The sequence below is a fragment of the Seriola dumerili genome, unplaced genomic scaffold (assembly GCF_002260705.1).
Source record: "Seriola dumerili isolate Sdu_G_001 unplaced genomic scaffold, Sdu_1.0 BDQW01000017.1, whole genome shotgun sequence".
In the NCBI taxonomy this organism is placed as follows: domain Eukaryota; kingdom Metazoa; phylum Chordata; class Actinopteri; order Carangiformes; family Carangidae; genus Seriola; species Seriola dumerili.
The window spans coordinates 12613858-12641804 of record NW_019174272.1 but is presented as its reverse complement, the minus strand read 5'-3'; the positions used below and the strand labels follow the sequence as shown (position 1 = coordinate 12641804).

The 27947-nt window shown below is 42.6% G+C and overlaps 2 protein-coding genes across 2 annotated transcripts in view; both read right to left on the bottom strand.

The window, feature by feature from the left end:
* The window catches only part of LOC111230193 (AT-rich interactive domain-containing protein 3A-like), an 89405-nt gene extending 87263 nt beyond the window's left edge, over nucleotides 1–2142 (bottom strand). The window contains exons 1-2 of the mRNA XM_022756838.1: nucleotides 1816–2142; nucleotides 751–1389 (exon numbers count right to left, since the gene is read on the bottom strand). Coding sequence (XP_022612559.1) covers nucleotides 751–1389; nucleotides 1816–1854 — 678 coding nt within the window. The 5' untranslated portion in view covers nucleotides 1855–2142. The remainder of the gene's footprint in view (nucleotides 1–750; nucleotides 1390–1815) is intronic.
* Nucleotides 2143–15809: 13667 nt separating this feature from the next.
* The window catches only part of mamdc2 (MAM domain containing 2), a 28043-nt gene continuing 15905 nt past the window's right edge, over nucleotides 15810–27947 (bottom strand). The window contains exons 6-14 of the mRNA XM_022756360.1: nucleotides 26476–26732; nucleotides 24202–24295; nucleotides 22358–22504; nucleotides 21037–21302; nucleotides 20819–20915; nucleotides 19287–19433; nucleotides 18899–19158; nucleotides 17351–17435; nucleotides 15810–17150 (exon numbers count right to left, since the gene is read on the bottom strand). Coding sequence (XP_022612081.1) covers nucleotides 17089–17150; nucleotides 17351–17435; nucleotides 18899–19158; nucleotides 19287–19433; nucleotides 20819–20915; nucleotides 21037–21302; nucleotides 22358–22504; nucleotides 24202–24295; nucleotides 26476–26732 — 1415 coding nt within the window. The 3' untranslated portion in view covers nucleotides 15810–17088. The remainder of the gene's footprint in view (nucleotides 17151–17350; nucleotides 17436–18898; nucleotides 19159–19286; nucleotides 19434–20818; nucleotides 20916–21036; nucleotides 21303–22357; nucleotides 22505–24201; nucleotides 24296–26475; nucleotides 26733–27947) is intronic.

Below are 27947 nucleotides of genomic sequence, written 5' to 3'. Positions count from 1 at the left end.
TGCACTGAGGCTATTGGTTTCAACCTCTATTTAAATTGCATTTCCATGCATTGGGTTGCTTTAATGTGCGGCACTAATGCAGTCACTAATGTACACATCACATTTAGGGAAGTCCGTAAATGATCCATCATAAATAAGAGATGACATGGAGAGTATAGATCTGCCGCTGGCGGCGGGAAACAGACAGACAGACAGACAGTAACTGACTGTCAGTAACCAGGAACATTAACCTGGAGGAGCAGCCTTCAGTATAATACAAACTAAAACTTTATAATGGCTTTATTAATAGTTAACAAATCACTGAAGTGTCACAGATCAATTATCAGCATTTAATTATAATTAATAAATTATTGAGCCATGTGACCTTCTACCTTCTGAGAGAGAGCTTCAACCAAAATCTGTTTTTTATTAACTTAATATGGATCACCATAATTTATTACTGTATGATAACCAAACAGCCTGACAGGGAGAAATGTTCTCATTATTAATGTTTCCTTACTTAGTCTTTTTATTTTCTAGTTTGTCATAATTCAGTTTTAAATGTTTATGACCTGGATTTTGATCCAGATCCTCTACAGTGGATTTTGCCTGTCATCCAGTCTGTCACTCACAGCGTGAAAGTTTTTATTATTAATTAATTAACTAAATAGTGAATAAGACCATTAATAAAAGTTTAAGTTGCAGTTTATAAAGCCGTTATAAAGTCTCAGTCTAATTAGTATCAGCCTCAGTGGGTCAGTGCGGTCCTACCTGTTTGAACTGCTCCTCGTAAGTCCACTCGTGGTGCTGGGACTGTGGCTGCGCCGACGGAGACTCCGCGCGGCGGGCTGGGGCCACCGGGACTCGGGCCATGAGATGCATAGGGGCGCTCTTCGGAGACAGGCAGGCTCCTTGGAGCGAGGACTGTCGGTGGTGGTAGTGGTTCAGCCCGACGTCTTCCTCGTCCTCCTCCTCCTCGTCCAGGATCTCCTGCTCCTCCGTGTCGTCTCCCTCCTCGTCCCGCTCCTTCTCGCTGCCCGGTCTGGAGGAGCTCCCGTCCCCGTCCACCCTGCGGACCTCCATGTGAGGGAGCGTCACCACGGGGGACGAGCTGGCCACTCCGGCGGCCAGGGCGCCGCGCATCGCCGCCTGGTAGTGGCGGAACGCCAGGGCTTGTTGGTGTATCTGGGACTCCACCATGGACCTCAGGTCCTTCTCTTTCTCTGCCTGTCGGAGCTTCTCCTCCAGAGCCAGCCGGGCTGCCTGTTGGCGCTGCAGGTTCTCCATGACCGCCTCGAGCTTCATGCCGCCGCTGCCGGCCTGGTGGGACAGGGCGCCGGTGAACGGGCTGTGGGAGGAGGCGGAGGGAGCCTGGAGGGGAAGGCTACCGGCGGACGAGAAGGAGCCTTGCTGCAGGAGTGGGACGAGAGGACGGTAGGTAACGACTCACCGGCACTTTACCATGAAAACACACAAGGTCTACCTGTGATCCTGATCACACACACTGACACAGGTACGGAATCTGAGTCTGGTTCTGAAACACCTCACAGTAACAAACAATAACAAACAAACGGAGGAGAAAACTTCTAGTGAGCAGCTAAAACACTGTTAAACTGTCCACACACACACACTCAAACACACACACACAGCTACACACACACACACTCTCACACAAACACATACACACACACACTCTCTCACACACACATACACACAGACACACAGACACACACACACACACACACACACACAGTCTCAGTGTGTAACATGAGCAGAATCAAACGTTCAGACACAATCAGCTGAGTCCGGTAGAAATAAGAAGTCCTGGCCGCTTACCAACGCAGATTTAGTTGCTATACTCGTGTTATCAACCATGCTTCTCTCCGTCAGACGCGCGAAATGATTTATCAGAGGGTTCGGAGTCTTCTTTCAGTCCTGGGTCCGGGTCTCCGCATTCAGCATCCAGGTCCGGGCAGCAGTCTGAGTTAGTAGTTGAAGTGTGTTTGGTGTTGAACGGCGGAGCCTCGAGCTGCTTTTGGCAACAAGTGGTAACAGTGGAGAGGATGACCTCTGGAGGCAGAGATCAGCCCCCTGCTGCCTGCTGCCCGCGTCAATACGGAGCAACTGAGAGCGGAGGCCCGGCTCCAGGGAGACCACCACCCCTCTGTCAGGTCCTCCGCTCATTTACAACACTTCATCTCATTAAAATAATACATTCATTTATTTGTTTTCAATTGTTTTAATGCAGGAAAACCAGTTGGAAAACTTTTTTCTAACTTTTGTAAAGCTATATATAACGATTATTAGATGTAATTTTATATTAAAGTATCCATGCATATAGTGTAATTACATATAGTTGCTGTTGCTGTTTTTATTATATTGATGATTTTTTATTTATGTTAATTTATGCATATGAGATCCTGAAGATATTATTCATTATTTATGTGTTTTTATGTATGTTACTACAGACTGATGTCCTTCTACTGTCATGTGTGTATCAAGTTTATCTTCAGTTCATCACACTGATGCAGAAAATCGTATAAAATCCACCACTGATATGATGCTGCTGCTCATTAACACATCCAGACACTCTGCTCTGTTTAAACTGTATGAGTCTAATAAATATATAGACCATCTCCACAGGACCCCTCCCCTGTGTGTCCACCTGTGTGTTCGTCGGTATTAAAAGGTCACATGTCGCTGATGCTGCCTTCAGATTAACTTCTGGGTCTGCTCCATCTACTTGAACTCAATCCTTCAGCCTTATGCTCCTTCTCAGCCGCTGCGTTCCCCCTCCATTGCCATTCCCAGACACTCTCAGTCCAGACTCTTCTGGTCTGTGGTTCCCTGATGTTATCAGAGCAGGAGCATCTCTCTCTCTATCTTCAAGAATCTGATGAAGACTCGTCTTTACGGTCTTTACTTGATCTCCTTCACTTATTAAACAGATGTAGTACTTAGCTTTAGTGATGTCCCTCACTGTAAGTCTGACAGAGGAGTAAATGTAAATGTATGATCTCGACCTCTCCTGTTACATGTCATGTACAGGCGGAGAGAAAAGGCTCACCTGTCCTCCACCGACTCTGAGAGAGAGACGACACCTACGATAGCCTCCTTCACTGCCGTCTGCTCCACCCTAACAACATCCACCTGCTCCACTCCTTAAAGTGGAAACCTGCTCCACCGTTTGTTTCTAGTTATATAACGTGACTTTACTTTAAATCATACATTCACTTATTAAACACGGTGTGAAGTGAAGAACTGTTGCTCTGTGAGCAGCACTCACCACAGAGACTCCACCATTAAGACTCAGTGTGATGGAGCGTTTGTCATTTACCTGAGACAGATCAATTATCACAGGGAGGGAAGGAAAGAAAGAAAGAAAGAAAGAAAGAAAGAAAGAAAGAAAGAAAGAAGTGTGTTGTGTCTTATTTTATCACCTGTTATTTCCTGTGTTCTGTGTGTTGTCGTGTTGTTATACCTGTATCTGCTGCCTCAGTGTTGACTGTGAACAGAGAAGAATAATCACACAGTGATTTGTCAGTTGTGTTTTAGTTACAGCAGCTGTCTCTTCTAACTCACTTCAGTTCTATAAGCTACTGTACACTGCACATAAATATGTCTCTGTTTTTAATTTGTGTCTCTGTCATACGCTCCCACGTAATGCAAAGTGTATATTATGGAAGTGACAAATAAATCTGATCGTGATTCTTTCAGTCTGCTCGGTGCAGAATCACAGGTCGATCTGGAGCCTGATCACACATTCAATTTCATTATTCAGACAAAAATAAATCTGATCTTTTCTTCTCTGTGTGGAGGTGACTCCATGAAGAAAACTAAGAGCTGTATTTTAACATTTTGCCTTTTCATTATTTAATTCAGAACTGATGTATTTATCAGAGAGTTGTTTCCATGTGTCTGTACAACTACTGAAGAGACAGTGATTATTTTGCCATGTTAATTCATTACCTGTTTATTATTATAAGTGATGACCTGGTTTTAATCACAGTTTGCTGTTAACAACACCGAAGACCAATGTGCTGCTGTGATTATAAAATATTGAAGTGTAGTGACTGCTGTACGTCCATACTGGTCTGTACTGGGACACCAGAGTGGGGCTTAGTGCTGGTTCTAGTGATTCCAGAGAGTCTCAGGCTGACCCTGATCTGGACTCACTCAACAAGCATGTTGCTTCATCTCAGTCACAACCTGAACCTGATGATACTATGGAGCTGTGGAGTCAGGAGAGTGTCCTCTGATTGTATGACAGGAGCCTTCACATGATTCAGATACAGATCCTTCCACAGTTTAATCTGAGGCTGGTTACAGTGTCTTAAATCACCAGAGAAGACCTGACTGAACATCAGGTAGGTTTTAATGCAGGAATGTGCCACAAGTTCATTTGTATCTTTACGTAGTTTTGAATACTGTGAACACTGTAGTGACACAGTGTGCTGTAGAACAGCGCCCCCTAGTGGCTGCTCAGAAGACTCCACAGGAACAGCTGAAGTCCAGGTACCGGAGCATCACTGTGTCCATGGACAGCTGAGGCCTGCACTACGGAGCATGTTGAACATGCCCAGGATAACTTTTCATTATCTAACTGAACCTAACATTGACTTAACATTTGTCTGATGATGAACACACTGTTATGAACATGAGATGCAGATAAAACAGTTTAAGTTCATGTCAGGCTGTTTCTGCTGTAGAGAGGAGAGAAAGAAAAGAGAGGAGAAGTAGTCGATGTCTGATGAGTCAGTCTGACTGAAATGTTCATTTATTATGATGGAAATATTGAACAGTGTGTGGATCATTTAGTTTAGTTTTTATTTCCAGTCCCCTCATGTTATTCTGAGCTGCAGTGATGAAGAAGAGAGTAAAAGCTTCATCACTGTCAGGAATCCGGATTAAAGAATCTCTGTTCAGTTCAAATGAAGCTGAAATAGTTATTATGTATTCATTTAGCGTGATAAACTCTCTGTGCCTTTATTAGTTAAACTCTGTTTTAAAACCAGAGGGGACACATGGAAAACTATTCCACTGATTTTTTATATTTTGTATCTACTGCTTTTTATTACTGATCACTTCATTGTAAACTCTTATGTCTCTGTCAGGATCCCTGGAAGAATAATGACTCCTTTTTTCCAGTGATCTGATTGGTCAGCAGTTTGGAGGTTGACAGGTTTTGATCTGATCCTCTGAAGGTAACCTGCGCTGGAGCAGGTTAGGAGTTTAGTGAAAGTTACCATGGTGATTTACTCCAGTAAGACGTGAATGACTGTCGTAGGACTGAAAAAAGAGTTAAACTGTAATTTACCTCGATAACCTCAAATCCTGCTTCGTAGTACAGCAGGCCTCAGGTATAACTGTAGGTGTGTACTGTGTGTCCGTTTATCTATGCAGCACCATGCAGACACAGGACAGTTCAAAGTGTTTTACAGAGCCATAGAGATGCATTAAAATGAGACATTAAAAGACAAATAAAAACAAAGTGAAGGAGTCTTCCCTCCTCTAATGTATCTGAACACTCTGCATCACTTCAACATCATATGTTTACACTCACTGTGGTGTCGTTTCCCTGTGGTCAGTCTCCATCCTGCAGCAGAAGCACCTCCAACAGAGGATTCAGTCCAACACTCAGCTTTACCGGGGGAGGGGAGGGGGGCGACAGGGGGAGGAAAAAGCAGAGCAGATGTGAGCTCAATAATGATCAGTGATATTGATCAGCTACTTGGTAACATAAAAACACTGGGCCTGTAGACAGGAGGGCAGAGGAGGCAAGCGCATCCTCATCCGCACTCGTGACCTCGTCCCATTTTACGCTGTAAATCAGTTCAGCAACCTCTGAGTCTGTTCCAGATCATACATTAAAGAATAATATCTTTTTCTCTGAAGAGTTTATTCTAACAGTCTTTCATTTGTTGTTCTAAACCACAAAACATACCTGTTCAGGTGTTTGACCCCAGCTTTGAACAGGAATGTAAAGATGTTTGCTCAGTAAATACAAAGGTGAGGACACGTCAAGAACAGGTAGGTTAGTCTGCTGCGGCTACACCTGTCACCTGTCTGATGTAGGAGACATCTGTTAAATGTTCCCACCTCTGTGTGTTTCCAGGTGTTGGGGAGTTCTCCTGAATGTTTGTTAAAAGTTGTCACAACAGAGGTCCAGCTGAATTGTGGGTAATTCAGGTGAGGAAGAAGAATGTGTGGAATAAAAAAGATTTTATCTCTGGTTCTGCTAGTTCCTCAGCTTGCTATCGGACTTCTTCTGTTTTTTTTTGGCACATTACTGCCACCTGTAGGCCACAATCTGTATTGCGTCCCCGCTTCCGTGTGTGTGTGTGAGTGTGTGTGTATGAAACAAACACAATGGAGACCCAGTTCGTATGAAAACTGCTCCACACCTACTAGACGTTAAAAAAAAAAAAAAACTATGAAAAACAAAAAAAAATGACATAATTATAAATAAATAAATGCAAAACAAATCCATTTTAGTAATGAAAAGATGAGTATCTCTTCTGGGGGCAATACTGGCGACTTTCTTCTGCTCTCTCTTTCTTCTCTCACTATAGCGGAGTATGAATTACAAAATGAACACACATGTATGTTAATATTGTTTAACATTAAAGAAAGCAGACTGGGTACCTATTATAAAAACGACGGTAAAAGACGAACTAAGCGTATATGACATTCTATATTGGTGATGAAAGACTCTTAAGACGGAAAAGTAAAGCGTATTAAACAAGCTAGATAGTTAGCTACTGCTACTTACATTTATCTACAGTGTTTCAATTATCTATTGCAATGCACAGGAACAGAAAGCTGAGGACAGAGCCACTGCTGTGAGGCAGGCAGAGGAGACGTTAGAAAGCCCCCACACACACATTGAATTCAAACCCCCCATTTTGCACATTTTGCATTGCATTTATTTATTTATACTGGGGGGATACATATTAAAAATGGTTCATGTCCCTGGGTTGCAGCATAGATTTTCTCATAATACATGTGTTTTCTATTGTCTCCATTGTTTTCAGACAGCTGGCTGCTCACCTTACCCTGCTGCCTCCTCGTCCTCCAAGGCCCTCCATGTCTCTAATCTCTTCATAAAGTTGGAGCTATCGGTGATTTGAGGAGCCGCGGCTCTCGAGACAAATTCTCAGGGAGTTCCAGATGAAGGGTTATCGACCGACCCCGTACGCCTTGAGCCGTGGAGAGGCTGACCCCTCCATCCTGTCAATGATTAACCTCCAGGGATTGTCGACCAAATCGCCGGGTGCAATCAATGGCTTCACAACTGTCACACACTGACCACCTCCACTAATGATGACAAGCTAATTAGGTGCTTCTCGGTGCAAGGGCATCAACTCTTCAATAATTTATTTAGCCTTTTTTATTCTGAGCAGTGTAATGACTGTGTCCTGTGGTTCAGGAGGCGTCATCTGGGACAGCGGGTTAGGTCTACCTGTCACATGGCTGTTGTTCCTGCTCCTCTCTCTTTATTCCAGCAGATGAGTTCAATCCGAATTCATCCAGATCAATAACAGATCAGTGTTTTATCCTGGTCTATCAATGACACTTCACCTGCTAATCTCCTCCACTCAAACAGAAGTCACAGCACTGAGTAACACTGGGACACAAAGCAAGATATTTTACTCTTTTACAAGTCTTCACCTAGAAAATGACATGTTTTCCTTAACAAGCAGAGTCATATCTACCAGCAGGTTACTGAACACTGAAATACCCATAATGCCCTTTAATGCCACACTGGAGCTCCATCATTACTGACTTGTGTGGTGCAACCAATCCCTGATCAAAAACCTGAGAGTATAAGAAAAAACCTAACATCTGGTCCACCCAAGCTTTCTCAGAGTCATCTCTGAATTTTTTAAACAGCCTATTGGACACTGTAACGTTCACATTTGGGGAAATGAAGAGATGCAAACATGCAATTTTTCCATTTTGTGGAACAATGCAGCCATAAAAGAAAAATAATGTTAAATGCTAACAGCTAATTTGCTTCACAAATTTTTTGGTGAGAAATGAAACCAAAGGCCACAAATGTCATTTTCTCTATGATCAACATCACAAACAGTGATTTAGTTTGTGAACCCAACACAAAAACCATTAACCATTAACTGATGAATCTCTCCATAGGTTAGAAGTTGAACTCAGGGAGTAGAGAAGAACATTCAGGTGGATGAGCAGTGAAACTGCTAAATGCTGAAACAGAACTGAACAGAGAAAAATAAAGACTTGAAAGTATTTATTCAGTCGCACCTGAGGCTCATTGTTTCTACCTGTACTTGAAATGGTGACAATCAAACATGATAATAATCATTCAAATAAATTTTAGTCTCCAGCCCATAAATATTACAGAGATTCTCTGAACTGTAACTCAGTCTGCAGTCCGCTGCTGTCAGCTCATGTTGTCAGTAGTTGGTGGGTGGTTCTGGTCTTCTACTGCCCTCTGGCGGCTCCTAATGTTCTCTAACCTACAGAGCTGCTCTTAGTGAACAGGCTTTTCTACATTACAACAACATTACATCACAGTACTGTGGCCTGTACTACGAAGCAAGTTCAACATGCCCAGGATAACTTTTAGTCCTGATAACCTGTACTACGAAGCAGGTTACCAACTGGCTCAGTTAACTCTGGGTTTACCTGTTCCAGCTACGAGCGCGTTCATGTGAAAGAAGTGGAGTTGTTAATTATGAGCAACGTTCTCTGAACCGTGAAAGAAGTATTTAATATGATATGTGAAAACACGCTGATACTTTCCAATAAGCTCGGTTATAACCACGTCCAAAAGTGATATTCAACTAGGTGAAAAGGATTATCACATAACTTGAATTAAAAGAAATATTTCTAAATTACTATTAAAGTCAGATTAAGGATATGTTGTAAATAAGTGGATGATTTATCATTAAGTTTCTTACTCAGTATTTTCGCATTTCAGCCTGATGATGAACAAACTGTTATGAGCATGAGATGCAGATAAAACAGTTGGAGTTAATGTCAGACTGTTTCTGCTGCAGAGAGGAGAGAGAGAAAACAGAAGTAGTGGATGTCTGATGAGTCAGTCTGACTGAAATATTTGAAAATTATAAGTCAGATTTATAATCATGGGAAATATTCAACAGTGTGTGGATCATTGTTCTAATTAAAGACATCAGGAGTTTAGTTTTTATTTCCAGTTCTGGTCACACAGTCTCCTCATGTTATTCTGAGCTGCAGTGATGAGGAAGAGTAAGAGCATCAGTACAGTCAGGAATCCTGTCGGAGTAAAGAATCTTCGTTCAATTAAAACGAAGCTGTGATAAACTCTCCTCTGTTTGTTAATAGCTCTGTTTTTAAAACCAGAGCGGACACATGCTGGTTATGTTTAGTTAAGCGAGTTAACGAAAAGTTGAACTGTTGCTTCGTCGAACAGGCCTGAGCTCTGCAGCAGCTCAATGCAGGCTGAAGACATTTAAACCAGTAGAGGGCGCTCTGACCGAACACGCAGGAGGAATTCATTTCCTTTAGTTTTATATCAGATAAAACACTTGGGTTGTAAATGTTTGGGTTGCAAATGTCAAATGGTTTTCCCATTAATGTCGTAAATTCTTATTGTTTGTAGTATTAAATTAATATGCGACAGTTTCAAAGCGCATATAACCATGCTTGCAACATTCGCGCACACACACCGATCAGCTGATTGTAATAGAGATGCTTGTTCTGTGTAGGGGCTGCACTGACATTTAAGAGCGGAGGTCGACAGTTCAGTCTCTCAGTCAATGAGAGAGATGCATTATTTTTTTTTTTAAGAATTATTATTTATTATTATTTATTATCAGTGAAAGAGAAGGAGAGAGAGCGATGCGAGCAAAACAGGACATACTCGCTTTTTTCATCACGCCTCTTTCTCTCTCGCTCATAGTGTAATGTAACGTAACGTAATGTGACGATCATATCAGCTGTCAGCAATTTCACAGGGCTATCAGACTTTGGTTAAGATCTGGCAACCCTTGCCTGTAACTATAGTGATGTGCGATACCACTGATTTCCTTTCCGATCCAAAACCAAGTAATACCCAGGCTGGTATCGCTGTTACCTATACGATACTGATACGACACCGATACGATACCGATACCGATACTCTGTATAAAAGCTTACTATGTTCAGAGAAGGGAAATAGGCCTGATAATAAATAGGCTTGCCTCAACCTTTTTACAAACCATTCCAGATTCACATTTTTTGTCTGAAGAAGTTCCACACACGAGTTTGTTTGCATTCGGCCATTATCAGTAGGCCTAGTTCCATCAGCCAGGTATTATTAAGACTGGATAGCGTTGGTACTTTCTACTGTTTCCCTGTTGATGATAAAAGACACATTTACCCCAAATTATTGAGTTCAGGTGTCAATCTTTGAATGTGAGAATCGATTGTAGAACAGAAACGTTTGGAATAAAAAGTATCAATATTTCAGTATTGATCCACACACCACTACCTGTAACCACTTTGCCTACAATACACACAGCATAGCAATCCCCTCATACTGTAACCATGGATACTGTTTGTTTTCTTTGTTTTATATAATTTCTTTGCAGTGGATATGAAGCAGTAAAGTTAACATGATTTACTAACTGGATTTCTACTAAATAAAAAACAACAAATGAAAATATAAAAGAACTAGAATCACCCTCTCCTGGTTGCTTCCTCCATCAACCAGCCTAGTTACAGTAAATATGGTCATTATCTCTCCTTCCTGAGTCACAGCATTGGCCAGAAGTGTTTTTACAGAACATTATGTTATAGTGAAGTTGACCTTTGACCTTTTGGATATATAAAGATCATCACTTCATCCTTTAGACATTTGTGTTAAATTATGTCATAATTAGTGTATGAATTTGTGAATTATGGCCTGAAACTTGACCTTTGACCTAGGACCAACAAAATCTAATCAGTTCATCCTTGGGTCCAAGTGAATGTTTGAGCCAAATCTACAGAAGTTCCCTGAAGGTGTTGAGACGTCACGTTCACGAGAATGAGCCTGAATAATAATAATAATAAAATAATAATAATAATAAAGCCTGAAGCTGCTCTGTCTTTTTTTAATTTCACCGCCTGTAATGTGCTCTACTGACTGGCCAACATGCACTAAAACCTGTCAGCCAGGCAGGAAGAGACGGCATTTAGTTAGCGAGTACTGCAATACCACATCAGAGCCTCTCTGAGTCATTGAACACACCTGTCGGTCTAAACACAGCAGGCAACATGACAGAACCACAACCATTAGAACCACTTCACACGTGATTCCTTTAGAGCAGGTCACAGCTGACCCAAACCTCCACAGAGATATTTCTTACTGTGACTCCTTGTTTACCAGAGCAGGACTCAGGACCGCGTCTGGACTCCGAATGTTAGATAATCCCAGACCTTATCACATGCAGGTCTATTCTCACCATCATCTTCTTTCTTCCTTTTTCATTAAAGTTTTTTTTGGGGGGCTTTTTATGCCTTTATGATAGCACAGTAGAGAGAGACAGGAAATGGGGAGGCAGAGAGAGGGGGAATGACATGCAGTAAAGGGCCGTCCGATGCGAGACTCGAACCAGGGCCGACTGCAGCGAGGACTGTTGCCTCTACATATGGGGCGCCTGCTCAACCCACTGCGCCACTCGACGCCCCTTAAAGTTTTTTTTGCTAGTTTTCCTTATAGACTTCCTTCACATGGCTTGACTGCAGAAAATCCATCACACATCTGGTGGCAAATTAAAAACATTGTAGCCGTCAGAAACCAATGTGAGCACAATGAGTCACTTTTGGAACAATATTCTACTTTTAATACCCACAGAGCTGATCAGCTGACCCTCTGCCCAGCCATCCAGTATAAACAATTTACACTTAGATAATATGCAAACAGCTCTGGAGCCCTCTATTGGTCCTGCACTGTAATAACCTACAGATATTTGATGACATAACAGCTGATATTCAGCCTCTAAAACTACTACTAGTAACTATTATAGACAGACAGACAGACAGACAGACAGACAGACAGATAGATAGATAGATAGATAGATAGATAGATAGATAGATAGATAGATAGATAGATAGATAGATAGATATGTGTGTTCAGAAATGCTTCACTCTCTTACGGATCCAAACAACCCTGTGACGTACTGTAGGTGATGTAGGTGATTTTATTCCAAAATGGCGGCTCACATAGATAGCTATTACAAAACACAAATTTGTCATATCTATCTGATTTTTGTCAGGGTGGGTTTATTAATATATCTGAGCACTACCAGTACCAAAACATACATGTTTGTAGTGCTAAATATGACTCACGTTTGACATGTTCCCACAGACTTTGATTATCTGACTATTTTACCTAGTGACCTGTAAGACAAGAAGGCAAGAGTGGAAAATGACAAAACAGTGACCCCAACATTAACAGTTGCTAACAGTGTTAATCAAGGGGGGATTTTGTCCTGATGATGGATGAAGCCGCTAAAAATCATCAAATCAATCATCCAGAGACCAGATGTATTGGTCTCTCTAGAGAGACCAATACATCTGTTCTTATGTATTGGTCTCTCTCTAGAGAGACCAATACATAAGAACTGATGAAGCCGCTTGGATAAGAGGCGAAACGTCTTCCACAGACAAATACAAGTCCAGTGGACAGTAGCTGTTGATATTAAGTGTTTTTCAGATGGACAGCCTCCAACATCATTTGAATACCAAGTTATGAGACTTTACAGTGGTGTTATGTCTAAACTTCAACAGTCTTTTCAATCCTCCTGTTGATGCCAGCTTCCATCTTAAGGTTGAAATGAGCCAGCGGAGGTATGGGATGGATGGCAGGATGAAAAGCCAGCACAAAGAGGGTGGACATGATGAACCATACACAGGAGGATACCCCCAACACACACACACACACACACACACACACACACACACACACACACACACAGTCTGACAGCCTGTTCTCAAACACGTTCATGGTGCTGCTCTCGGTTACTCACATGAAAAGTGTCAGATGTCACTTGTCAGTGAAGTTGTGTTAAAATTTAAAATAGAGCTTCAAACATCACCTGCTTTCACAAACACGGGCGTGAACGTTGGACCATGCTGCAGTTCCTCAGTGATGACATCAGACAGGTGTGAGGGGCGGGGCTTCAGGTGATCTGACATGCACTTCATTCACTGAATTCTGATGCTGTTTGACTCATGAACTAAATCATGTTAACCAAACTCACTCAGCCAAAATCATGATGGTGAAAGTTAGAATGATGACTCAGACTATTTATTGCAGTGTCTCAGCAGTTACTTAGTACAGAGTGATCATGGGAAATATAAAGATACTGTATAAAACAACACAGGTTACAGTAAAGTGGAGTGATTCTTAAAGTGTGATCAATCATTTTGTGGTTGCCTAAAAATAAACATCTCAGAAACAGCCGTGACAGAGGTCAGTGGAGTCTGGTTCAGACCTCAGCAGTGGTGAACAGAAGGACAGCTAAACACACAGCAGAGCACTCAGGTGTTTGCAGCAGGTCTGGCAGGAATGAGTCTGCATAGGAAGGTTTCCAGCACCTTCAACGGATACAGGTGATACGGGATCTACGAGGAAAAGTCTGTAAGAGTCTGAAGCTGGACTCAGATCCTTTGTCACAGTGGAATTAACTGAGGAAAAAATAATCTGGGATAAAGTCAGTGATGACATATGCAACAAATATCAGAATAACTAACTGGCTTTGAAAATAGCTGTGCATTTCCCATGTGCCCCCTGAAGCCACAGATACTTATATATATATATATATATATATATATGTATATACAGAAGAGAAGGATACAGTGGATCAGAGGATTATTACAACAAAGGTTTATTAGGCCTGTCAGATCCTCTGAATGCCCAGTCCTCATGTTGCAGGCTGCAGAGACAGTGGAGGATACAGCCTGAGCGAAAGTGTACTGCCTGTGATTCATGTTGTCATGGTTTCACTGTGTGCTCTGTCTGTTCTGGTTCCTCTACAGGCCCCAGTGACACTATGCACCAGCATACAGAAGTATTTGTGTCTTCATACAGTTTTCAGCTCTGAGTCTTCGAGTGCACTGATCCTCCACCACCTCCCTGAGCTGAACAGATGATAATCAGTTTTACTTTTCCCTCTCTGGGATGGAGTCAATTATTAAACATCTAATTCATCAATTCCTACATGGAGATTAGTTTATTCTATATTTCTGTTCCTGTCAGAAAATCAGATACAGATCATCTGATTCCTCAAGTTAAGTCAATTTCTATTTGACACAGTGCAGCAATTATGACAAAATTTCATATAAATTCATTGCAATTTTGGGGGATTTTAACCATGTCACTCTCACCTCTCACCTGACTGACTTCACTCAGTGTGTTGACGGTCCCATAAGGGAAAATAACACACTGGATCTGTTGTATGCAAATGTAAAGGAGGCCTACACTGCTTCAGCTCTACCACCACTTGGCAGATCAGATCAGATCATAATCTGGTTTTTCTTCAGCCTTCCTACAAGCCCTGTGTGTGCAACATGAGCTGAAGAGGAGATTAAAGCAGGCGAAGGAGGGCTACAAAAAGAAAGTAGAGAGGAAGCTGCAGCACAACAACACCAGAGAAGTGTGGAAGGGGATAAGGCCATCACTGGCTATAAAGAGAAGAACAGCCAGGCAACATCAGGTGATGTGGACAAGGCCAATGAGTTCAAGCTGTTCTACAGCAGGTTTGACACAGCCTCACCTGTTCTCTCTCCCACTGCTTCAGCTGCAGCTTCTCCTGCACAACCTGACACTGCAGCTGCAACTCCCTCCACACTCCCTTAAAGGACTGTGCAGCCCAGCTGGCTGAGCTTCCCGGTCCTGTGGAAAACATCATGTCTCGTTCCGGTACCTAAAGTAGGACGACTGGCGGAGATAAATGACTACAGACTGGTGGCCCTCACATCACACATCATGAAGACCCTGGAGCCGCTGCTTCTCCACCTTCTGAAGCCACAGGTCGAACATGCACTAGACAAGACAAGCTGGAAGGGATGGGGGTGGATCCCAGCTTCATGTCTGGATTACGTGACAAGACGACCACAGTACCTCAGGCTGGGTAACTGTGTCTCAGGGACAGTGATGAGCAGCACTGGGGCTCCACAGGGGGCTGTTCTGGCTCCAGTCCTGTTCACCCTGTATACGGCTGACTTTAAATACAACTCTGAGTCCTGCCACATCCAGAAATACTCGGATGACACAGCTATTGTGGTGCGTATCAGGAACAGGCAGGAAGAGGAGTACAGGGATCGGACGATGGCCTTCAGTGAATGGAGCGACAAGAACTGCCTCCTTCTGAACACCTCCAAGACCAAGGAGATGGTCACGGACTTTCGGAGGTCCAGGCCCACCCTTCAGCCAGTCAACATTCAAGGGAAGGACAGTGAAGTCATGCACACTTAGAAATACCTAGGTGTGCACCTGGACAGTAAACTGGACTGGTACCTGAACACAGATGCTATATACCTGAAGAGGCAGAGCCGGCTCTTTTTCCTCAGGAGGCTCAGGTCCTTTGACGTCTGCAGTGAAATGCTGCATGTTTTATCAGTCAGTGGCCTTTACTACAAATGTGTGTTCAATAAAGTGGCATGTCTAGGATTTTCATTTTCTTTTAGTGTCTGTTAAATCACTAAAGATAAAGAAAAAGAGCTCTTCTTTAAACTAAAGTGAGTTTGTCACAAAATCTTCAAAATCACCCGTCACCTACATCATAGTTAATACTGCTGATCCAGCAGCTGCAGTTTGTTGTTCACTGTTTGCTGTTGTCAAGGACTGCAGGGACAACCAGGATTTTATTTAAAACAAGTTATTACAGACAAACTTTTCTGTCCTGTTCATTTTTATAAGTATATGCCATTGTTTTTTATTAAGCATATCAAACATGTTTTCTGATTGACACCCCCCTCAAAAAAGTCACACTCTTCTGCAGCCGCACCTCCTAGAAATTAGGTTTATATACAGCTACTCAGTGACAGTAAATACGTTCAGAAGGAAACTTGACTGTAACCAGGTTAAGTTTTCTGTTAAAGAGGAAATGTTCATTTAATGTTACATATCTGGGTCGAACAGGATTTGGTTCAGGTTAGGGAAAGATCCTGGTTGGTTCTCCTATAGAAAAAGTTCAGTGACTTCAGACACAACCTGTTTATTTACATTAAACCAAAACCACCATCTTTCACCAACCAGAACCAGAACCAAAGAGCTGCTGTTGTCTAAACCACAGACAGGACTCTGGGTGTGAACCTGTTGCCTCTGAACATGACCCAGTCAGGATGTTTTAGATGCAGAGAAGGTTAGAGAGTAACCATGGAAACCACCTCACTGCCTCCCAGGCTACAATATAAACTCATTAAGTTTGAAAGACTCCACTGTTTATCAAGTATCTAGTGAAAAGATACTCTTGAGGTGCATCATGGGAACTGTAGGAATCAGTGTTTTTGGAGCTTGACTCACAGCAGGATAAAGTCAGGCCATTCTGCCTCCTTTGTTTGGACTCTTTTTCTTTAATGTGTCACATGTCAGTCCTCCAGTCTTATGGAGCTGTAATACTGAACCACTGGAGCACTTGTTACGTTTATCTATGTCTCAGACCGACTCTGTAGTCAAACTGTCAGGATCTGGATGTTGAACAAGTTCCCTCTGGATCAAAACTGTGACAGACCAAACATATATTCATAGGATATTTTGTGCATAGTGTCAACAGGCATGAACTCTGGGTTGTGAGTTTGTAACTGAGAATGTTATGAAACTGAGGTGTGATGTCAGGACAAGAAATCACAGTCATTCCCCTGTGTATAATACGTACACAATATTCCATGATCCTGTCCTGTCTCATCCTGAACCATGATCTGAAACTGAAGATTAAAGCAGACACACTGAGGGGTACTGGACTGGGGCAGTGAGGGCTGACAGCAGAACAGGGAGGTGCAGGTCCAGGCCGCATCATAAGCTTTGCTCTACAAGTCTGTAAATTGTCTCGGTGGATTGTTCACATTCACACTCTGAAAAACTACCAAGCATTTATACAGAAGCTCTTCCCTCCAGTCTCAACATCAGTTCTCAATCTCATTGAAGTACTCTGAGAAGCCTGAGTATGGAGTGATGTCACCAGGATCTGCAGGACAAGACAACACAGATGTTAAACACTCACCTGGTACAGATATCTACAGTACAGTAACGTCTGATTTTAAAAGAAAAGAGATTTTTTTTCTTGTGTAACAACATGTGTTTGTTAGTTTGACGGAGAGGTGACAGTCAGACACAAGCAGACACACAACAGCTGCTCAGAGTCAAACAGCATCTTCAGACTTGTACCTTCACATGGTCCCCTTTTAAAACTGATGTCATCAATAGCAATGTCACTTCGTAGTGATGGGCCCCGGATGGCTTCAAATATTATCTGCAGGAAACAAAAACCATGTGACTATGTTAACCACCAGCCACAGAACAATGGACCTCATTCATTTTGACCTCAGTTTGTTTTTTTGGGATTTTTTTGTTTTCACATTTCACAATTCAACAGTTTTACAGAGTAAGAAACACAAAGTTTCCTTTCCCACTCACACCCAGAAAAAAAGAGGGAAACATAAGAGAGCTTATGTTAACAATGGTATCTCCCTAAAACCAACCCAGTTGAAACGTCCTTTTGTAATTGTTAATATGGGAGAATCTTGTAATACAATTTCAGACACCCCTAAAGTGGACTGTACCATTTCTTAACCTTGACATTAATTGAACCTCAAGTCTCTACTCCTGTCCGTCACGGTGACACTGTTTCAAATGGTTTCTCAAACTGTCTGAGGGACCACAAAGCTTATAGTAGTGAGCAGTGTATACAGTATATATGAGTAGTATATATTTTTTTATATCAAATCATCTCAGATGTAAATTCAAACATTATTTGAACTGGCTGTTTTACCGTGTTGTTGGACTTCACTGTAACCAACCTTTTTGCAACACTGTCTACTTACGTATTTACATCAGTTTACAGTTTGTGTTTCATGTTAACATGATCAGGGTGACATCTGAAAGGAAATGTGGATGAATCTTATGGTTAATCTGCTCTGGGACTGTGATAAATTTCTCCAGTTATCAGCCTATTAACTGTCAAACAAAGACAACTGACAAGGTCATGGACCAGTGGATTCAAATGCAGCGAGTACTGGACCAATCAGAAATGTTCAGCACTGCAGACAACTCCCCTAAAAGTTCCTGAACCTTTGGTAAGTACTACCCCCCGACCAGGGACTTTTTTGAGGTTCCTGCAGTGGAAACATGCATAGTTCCTCAAAAGGTTCCTGGGGAATGTTTCTGGGGAAAGTTCCTGCGGTGGAAACGCGCCAATAGAAGACAAAACCAAGCTCAACATAAACACTGCTGGAAAATAGCTGCATGAGAGGTAAAACACAACGATGAGTTCATGGCCCAGTACAGAACTGAAACACTGCACCAGAGACACAGCAGGGTCCTGCACTCTTTGTTCATTTCAGTCCAAACCTGAATGTCCCACACGTGAAATGAGAAACCTTTACAACAGGAATCAAATCCGTCTGTGATTACTTCATCACTTATTTTGACAACTACAAGAGATGTTTTAATATCAATTATTATCTGTGTAGTAAACAAATACCAACTAAATTATAAAATAAAATAAGTAACTAAATAATTAGAGATCCACTGTGAGGACAGAGAACGTAGAGCACAGGTTACACATCATCAAAAGGCTCAGAGTTGCTCAGACCTGACACAAAAAGGTCTCCATAATGAACTCGGCTTCTCTGCCAGCTACAGTTAGTAGCACAATGCAGTGCATTAACCTGATCAATCTGATGACGACCCTGTCATTCACATATTTCTACATACCTGGTGTCGGGCATCACAGTGGTAGTCCACCATCGCCCTCATCCAGCTGACGCTGTGCTCGCCACGCCTCCTCCACAGCAGCGTGTCCCGCTCTCTGCTGCTGTGGCGCAGGAGCACGCTCAGTATGCCGGTGCCTGATCCATACATGTGATAGTGGAAGATCAAACACTGAGGGGACGAGGAGCCCCGCAGGTCAGAGGTCAGCAGCCGAGCTTTTTCACCCGGACGAATGAGTGATGCCTCGATGTACATGAAGTAACCTGGAAGAAGTACACGCTATATAAAACCAGGACTAGATCTTCAGGTCTGGAACATTAATGTTATACTTCACATCATCTTGTGAATCATCTGAGTGAATGAATGAAGCAGTGAATGGAGAATGACTCACCCACCCCAGTGGTGTGGTCTCCTCTGGGTCCTGTGTAGGAGGTGGGGGTGTATCCTCGGATTCGCAGCCAGTCGGCCTCGTCTCCCGTCTTATCCTGGGTGTACCCGCAGACTCCACTTTCAAAGTTACACTGGCCTGGGAGGGAGCCTGTGGAACACACACAGAGTCAGTGCAGACATGTAAGGTGGAAGGATCCACTTAGAGACTGGCTCAGTGCAGCTCCAGGATCTGTGCGTGAAGGAGACCCAACAGCCTCAGTTCGGAGGGGGGGGGGGTGTCTTTATACAGTTATATGGGGTCTACTGTGGCTTTGTCCAGTCTGATGATGTCATCAGGTTTGTCTCACAGCTCCTACCTGCTAATGAAAGCTAATGAGTTGGATTATGGGAAATGTAGGTTCAAGCTTGTCAAACTTGACCCACATATGAACTCAAAGTCAGAATCTTAGTCGGGCAATACTTCATCACTACATCACAGGAGCACCTGTTTCATTAATACCAGGTAACATGATGTTACAGAAATGTTCATTAACTGCTTAAAGATCAGTTTTAGTTATACATACATCTGTAATCTTATTGGTTTATTTATTCTCAGCTAACTGATACAGCATCTCTCCATCAACCAGCCGAGTTACAGGAAGTACACACACAATCACAATCTCTCCTTCCTGACTTAGTGTTGAATAATAACCAGAAGTGTTTTTACAGAACATTATGATGTCACAGTGAAGTTGACCTTTGACCTTTTGGATATAAAATGTCATCACTTCATCATTTTCTCCTATTAGACATTTGTGTTAAAATGTGTCATAATTAGCGTAGGAGTTCTTGAGATATGGCCAAGAAAAAGTGTTTTGAGAGGTCACAGTGACCTTGACCTTCGACCTTTGACCATCAAAATCTACCCACCCTTGAGTCCAAGTGAATGTTTGAGCCAAATTTGAAGAAGTTCTCTTGAAGTGTTACTGAGATATCACGTTCAGGAGAACGGGACAGACCTGCCTCCACCCTGACTGTCGCTGGTGCAGAGGAATAATGACTGATGGATCAGTGATCTACACCATTAAATGCTGAGTCCATGAGTCCATGGGGTTCAGGTTGGCATGTAATAAGTGGAACACTGTGGGAAATTGTTGGTGTGATATTAACTTAAACACAGTGTGTTTGTCTACAATTGTGGCTTAGAAGATCAGATCATAGTTTATGGTGAGTTAATGCAGGAAACTGTAAAACGGTTCGCATGCTTTTTCTTGCCACTGTGGATGAAGAGCTGCACAAAGTGACCAGTCTTACTGTGACCTGCTGCTGCTTTCAAACCTGCTTTGTGTGAGCAGCATGAAATCAGATGGAGTCAATTATTATTGATTGACTTCTTCATGAGTTTGTTGGGCTGCACTGGAAACAGACAGCAGCTGTAAACCACACCTGCTGTTCCCAGATCAGCCAGCAATGACATTTCAATTATTACAGATTCTCCTGGTTATGTCAGACATTAATAATAGTTGTCAGTTTATGTCTCAGTGATTCTTTTACCTGATGTGATTTGACAGTCCCCCACATTGACAGTGATGTCATCGATGGCGATCAGGCCACATTCCCAGAGGTTCTTACATATGCTGACGAACACAACCTGGGAAACAGGAAAGTAGTGAGTAATGCTGTCCAATTATCATCCGGTCCATTCATCATTCATCCATCCATCAGCCTGTCTCACTCCACAAAGAGTATGTCATCGATCTGACGCTGCATACCTTGGAAATCATGGGCTTCCTGTAGGTGACCTCCACCTGAGTCCACATGGCCCTGGACGTGTCAGCCAGGCTCCATACCTTCTCCTGGGCCACGTTGTTCTCATCATAAATGTAAACAGCCAGAGCACTTTCCACTTTTTTAAATCCATGAAGCATGTAGTAGAACCTCAGGCAGTATTTGTGGTTCCCCGGTAAGAAGGGACCGTGAAGCCGACCCACGTAACCGGGCCTCGAGGCTAAACAAGTGTTAGCCAGGAGGAAACAGCCTGAGATAGATGAGACAAACAGGGTAAAGAAGAAGAGAGTTATTGGTTCATCTACAATTAGACACTTTAATATTAAAGAAACCTTCGCAAGCTTAAACTCTTGATTCGAATCTATCCCTGTCACCCATGCTTTTACTGTGTACGCCAAGTGTAGCTTCCTGTTCCGGGTTCACAGGTGTGGGGGTGTGGCCAGGAGAACAAAGGAGGGTGAATTGTTTGGTGAAGGAGGAAAAAGGCATTTATCCCCTTTTGTGGTAAAGTCTCATTCACACGGAGGTCATGGGAATTCACAAAACACACATTTCAGTACGACAACAGTTCTTGTGAGAACCCCTGCAGCAGCCTTTTGGACAAGTTGGAGACAGTTGATGGATTTCTGGGGAAGCCCAGCAAATAAGGAATTACAGTAATCAATGTGGGCGGAAACAAGAGCATGAATGAGAGTTTGAGCGGAGTATTGCTTAGATCAGATCATTTCTGATCTGACAGATGGCAGATTCAGTGATATTGCTAAAACGTTTATTAAAATTGAGGTCTGAATCAAAGATTACTCTAAACTAAAGCTTGGCTCACAAAATCCCTGTGTTCTGGGTCCAATCACCATTACCTCTGTTTTATCATAATTTAACATTAAAAAGAAAAATTTGAGACAGATCCACATGTCCAGCCATGTTCCAACTCTGAATGGTGAGATATAGTAGTAGTATTGAATCATCACACATAATGCAGCATATATTGTGTACAGCTGGTCACGGACTTTCAGAGGTCTAGGCCCACCCTTCAGCCAGTTCAGGGACCAGTCCAGTAAACTGTAAACCTCCAGTAAACTGGACTGGTCCCTGAACACAGATGCCATCTACCTAAAGGGGCAGAGGCAGCTCTTGGCTCTTTGTACACTGACTAAATAACATCAGGTTTACTGTGTTTGCATATATTAGAGGAGATGAAGAAGAAAAAAAGGAGATGTTTATGTTCTTCATGTACAAAAACACAGATGGCTTCATTTGGAATGATCCTGACATCCATCGCTGCAGGTGTTGGAGCAGGTGACTCACCTGCTCCTGTGGTGTGGTCTCCTGTCCTGTAGGCATTAGGTTTGACTGAAGCTCTGCTCCACGCCTTCATCTCTGCTCTCTCCTCGTAGTACAGACACAGGCCGTTCTCAAAGTCACAGTTGGCTATGGAGGGGTCAAAGGTCGGCTCTGCAACACAAACCACAGCGGGTCCAACATGAACCTCGTTAACAGAGGGCAGAGAGGAAACAGTGAGCACTGTGAAGCAGGAGGTGAGGGTTAGGACCAGGAGGCTACAGGAACAGAGGATCACAGAACGACATGAAAGAAGACATAAAAATATACAGACAACGCTCTAATGACTTCATAGATCATGGTTAATCTGAGAGATGAATTTTTCTCTATTAACAAGAGGCTGATCACTTTAATTTCTATCTGCTCCTGTGTGTGTGACACACTAAGGCCCAATTCCAATCCAGAGAAATCCTAGAAAACAGTCACATTTCTGTTTGAGGTCATTTATGACTTCTCCTTTGGAAACAAACACAGGAACTCACATTTGTAGGTTTGTGACATTTCATCCATCCCAGACTCAAAACGATGCTGCACTCACCTGGGAGTGTGGTTTGTTAGCATGCATTGATGCGGCACTGGGTGCTGGAGGGCTTTATAACCCGATCCCGACTTAAGGGTCATGAGTTTGGAACAACACTTAATGTGGCGGACCCTTCACGGGGTGTAATGTCAGGTGAAATGTTGAGTTGCACATAATACAAAAGCCGACAGAGCTCAACACACTGCCGCTTCAGATAATATACCGTATGTAAATACACAACACACATAATCTTCACTTGTGTGACAACACTTATGTCTCATTTAGAGAAAAAAACACATAAAACCTATCCTGTGTTGTTTCCTGTTCTCTCTCTGCATCACTGGTGGATTTTACAACTGATTTTGATTGGCTGATGATTAATAACCATCTAACCAATCTAATCAACTGCTCTCTAGATATATGCTCTCATCTGTGTCATCATTTCTCAAACAGACTGTCTACAGTCCATCAGCGCCTGAGCAGAATTTAATTAGCATTGACTCACAGACTGTAACAGAGTTTCTTCTATAATCCTCTACGTCCTCCTGAACACGAGCAGGTCTGATCAGCAGCTTCCAGAAGAGCTGCTTTCAGGTTACTGAGGTTCAACCAGTTATTAAATCCAAGGTTCACTGACTGTTTCCAGCAGCACTGTGAATGTTTAATGACTGTGATCAATAAAGACAAAGATGATGATTGTTTGTGATAACGGCTTAGTGACGCTGTTTGTCTGGATCAGATCACAGATCAGTTCATGCAGAAAACCAGGTCACTGAGCGGGGGCCCACACACTCGAAGTTCACTAACCCGGGACCCTCGGGGCTGGCTGGACCTGGAAGGGCCCCACTCTTGCTCCATGACCCAAGCTATGGTTCTCGACACCTAACCCTAACAGTTCACCCTGTCTCTGTTGGGTTCCTGACCTGAACCATCGTCCCTCTCTTTTGCTTTCCCTCCATTCTTTCCTTCTGTCCTTCTGTCTCTATCTTTTTTTTTTGCCTCTTTCTTTATTGTCTTCTCTCTTCTTCAGCTGCCTTTTCATTTTGTTTCTGGTTTTCTGACTTTTCTCTCTAAGAGTGCCCCCCCCCCTTCTCTGGTATCTCTTTCATTCTGTGTTTTGTCCCTCAGAGGGCTTGGTGGTTGTTGAGAATCTGAGTCTAACCCTAAGGTGTAATTAACATTGCAGCCTCTAGTGGCCATGAGTGAGACTTCAGACCTGGAGTCCAGCTTATTGAAGTGAACCAGGACTGAGGTCCGGGTCTGTGACTGAGGTCTGGATGTCTCCTCTCACCTGTGTCAGTGTGGCAGAACTCAGGGGAGAAGGAGATGTCGTCTATGGCCACGTATCCACCTTTGGCACTGTTGAAGGCCACTTCAAACACCACCTGACGACACAGACATGAACACTGTGAGAACATGTGTTGAGGTCTGAGGACTGATGGATGAGGCAGCTGTAGGAGCCCATAGTGACATCAGGGTAAACTCAGGAACATGGGTGAGTCAGCTGCCTGATGGAAAAGCTCTGGTCCAGTGTTGGCTCGACCCGACAGAGGAGCTGACCCAGTTAGTGGAGTTAAAGGAGCTTTTTCCACACGACAGCAGCGGCCTGTGGGAGGTGTTCTTGGCTCAGAGCTCAGGGAAAGGAAGGAGGGGAAGTGCAGGGGAAACCACAGCAGAGTGTGTGTGTGTGTGTGTGTGTGTGTGTGTGTGTGTGTCTGCCCAACTGCACACACCACAGCACAAACACAACAATCAGACAGACAGAGAAGTAACGTGTTTTTTCTGCAACATCAGATGAAAAAGAGATTAAAGGGAAACAAGGTGCACACAGCAACATCTGCCCATACATCTCTGATCTGTCTGAACACACACACACACACACACACACAAGCAGAAGTTCATTACAAAGGAGAGTATTTACTGGTGTCACAGTCATCACCCTGCATGACATGATTTTTATTTAATTTACAGGTTTTAGAGATTAAAGTTTTCATTTATGACAACTGTCATTTCCATCTTTCTTCTGTTGTAGATAAATGATGTTGGTTCTGGGGTTGAAGCACTGACCAGGGTTTGGATCTCTCTGTTCACTCATCTCCTGTCATCTCTCTACTTCCTTCCTATTCATGAAGTATTTTAAGGAAATGTTATATTGGAGTCAATGAGATACAGTTTTTTTTGTAGTTTTATATTTGTTTGCACTTTGTTAAAGCAGCTGAATCAGCTGTGATCAGCTCCTGTTTGCAGTGTATTATGGATGTACAGACAATTATCACTGGATCGATGTGATACTGAAGAAGAACTCTAAATGAAGTCTTGTCTCTGGTTTCTAAGTGGATCTCTGGACAACATGTGAGATAATATCCTGAGAGTGTAGGTCACACTGAATCTAACAACATGCGAATCAGGTCGTGTTCACATGAGACTGAGAGTTATAATCTGTAACTTTTCCACATTAAAATGTCTAAAAACTAGATCTATGTTCTATATGTTGTTGAGTTGTGTTCTTTCATTTTCCTCTCCATCAATTCTCAAACCAGAGAAATCTGTGATTTTAATCATGGAAACAGTATGTTTCATTTGGTCTCCTGTCAATGACATCATATTATGTCATTGACAGGAGACCAAATGTTTTTAAGCCACATACACTTTTTACACCTTGGTGGTTTTCAGCTCTATATTTGAACCAGATGAAGGATTTTAGTCGTCGGACGTCTGGATCTGAAGTTATCAGAGAAACAAGCTGAGGAAATGTTAGACAGCTCAGCTCCCAGCTGCTGGAGACGTCCTGTCCTGTGTCACTGAAGAGCATCGATGAATCACTGATGTTTAAAGTGAAACTGCTTTATTCCTTGTTTCTACTGGTTTGAATCCCCTGGTGTGTTTGTTGTGGAGAGGAGGACACCTCTGTGGATAATTCAGCTGCTGGTAAACACCTGCTGAACATCTGCTTCATAAGTTATCAGAGAAACAATCAGAACAAAGGTTAGCATCAATCTCAGCTCCAGCTCTTCCCTGAGTCTCTGTCCTCCGTACAGCGTCGCTCAAACACTGACTTTAAATGTCAAACTGCGTCATTCAGTGTTTTTAACAGTTAGAATATGTTTGATTTCCTGAACCACTGACACTGAAGGAATCCAAACCAGGAGAAGCTTACAGCAATGGTGGTGAAGACAACAACTCCCATGATCCCATGCTATTTCATGACGTCACCCATTGCTGTCTTTTGATACTGTTTTGATTGAGAGACCTAGAGGCAGAAGTTACAGACTGTGTGTTTAAAGCACCTTAATCACCTCCTTGGATAGACCACAATAACTTACTTCCACATACACCTGTCCCTCTCACATGTTTCCATGGCGACTCAACTTAAAGTTTTCTGGAGCATTAACTTTGACATGTTTTTCTAACACTTGTAACATCCATACAAATATAGTTTTGGTCTCATCTCTGTATTCAGCAGCAGTTTATTTTGCCTTAGTAACAGAGAGAATGTATGTGTGAAGACTAACATGCAATTAAACTGGATATGTGTAATAATGTACATGCTCGGTGCAGCTCTGACCTCCAGTGGGTGGGGGGCCTTGATGTCCACGCTGACCATGGTCCAGCCTGCAGTAAAGTATACCTCCGGCCTCCAGATCTCCTCGTAGTGGCCCAGCTGGTCTCTGGTGAAGACTGAGAAGATGTTTCCCCTCTCCTGGTCTCGCTGGTAATAGAAGGAAAGGCAGCCGGCCATGGGCACCGTGGTCATGGGGGAGGTCAGCTTGGCCACTTCCTGGAAATGCTTGGCATACACGGAGTCCACATACATGTAGTGGCCTGGAGCAGAGGAAGATGAAGGTTCATGGTTACGTACATATGAGTGGTCCTAAAGGCCGTCAGCAGACTGTGTGAAGAGACACATTCACTTACGGACTGTTACTGTGACTCATGACACACACCTCCAGGCAGAGATGATAACCAGCAGGTCTTCACTCTAACCCAACAATACAACAGCTCATGTCAGTGAACAGCAGCTTCCTGATTACAGACTCTGCCTCCACAACCATCACTTCAAGTACACTGACAACCTCCAGAGACCAGATGCATAAAACTCAGTGTAGATTCATGACTAAAACTATGTGTATGCACAAAACCAGAAATATGCTTCACCTTTATATTAGGGGCACATGTGCACGAGCCTCATTTCCAGCCATTTCAGCCATAAATGGATGAAGACACTCCCTTAATCCATCAGTTTTCATTAAAAAAAAACAGTGTGTGCCACAGGTGATCAGACACAGAGAAGAAAGACGAGAAAGAACAATTTCACTGATTGTGCAAGTGAAGTAAAAACATGCATCAGTTTACTTTAGTACAATCACTGCAAATGTGAAATGCTGTTTTACTCATTTATTGGGACTAGAGAGTCTTAATGGAGATCCAGACAGGCTCTATAACTGTGATTAGTAAATATTAAAATAGTATGAAACTGAATGAGTCACAATAAATAATAAATATAAGATTAATATATGAATTAAAATCAAAAATAAATAAATCAATATTAAATGATGCCAAAGGACACATTGAGCACACACACACAATTATTTCCATTTATGAATTGTAAAATTGTAAGACTTATAATAATAATAATAATGAATGAAGCTCTGTGAAATTTTATTTTATGTTAAATTAAGTGTTGCAACTTATTTTGTATTCTCAATTCACTGTAACTTGGATCTCTTTGAAAAACCATGTGCACGCATGGTCAAAGGAATGAGATGAACACACCCTGTCTTCATAAAGACCAATTTATGTGTGCGAAATGGCATACGCATCATTTATCCATCTGGTCCCTGGTCTCCTCAGCTTCATCTGCAGCTGGAGCCTGGTCTTAAAGACCATGAACTGTTAGAGTTGGGAATACTTTATGATCTAAATAAAACACAATGTTGCTGAAAGGAATATGACCAGTAGGAAATTTACAGTTAAAACATCTGATTAAGAAGAGGAAGCTTTAGTGACTCAGACAGACGAGATGAAAGAGGCTGAATA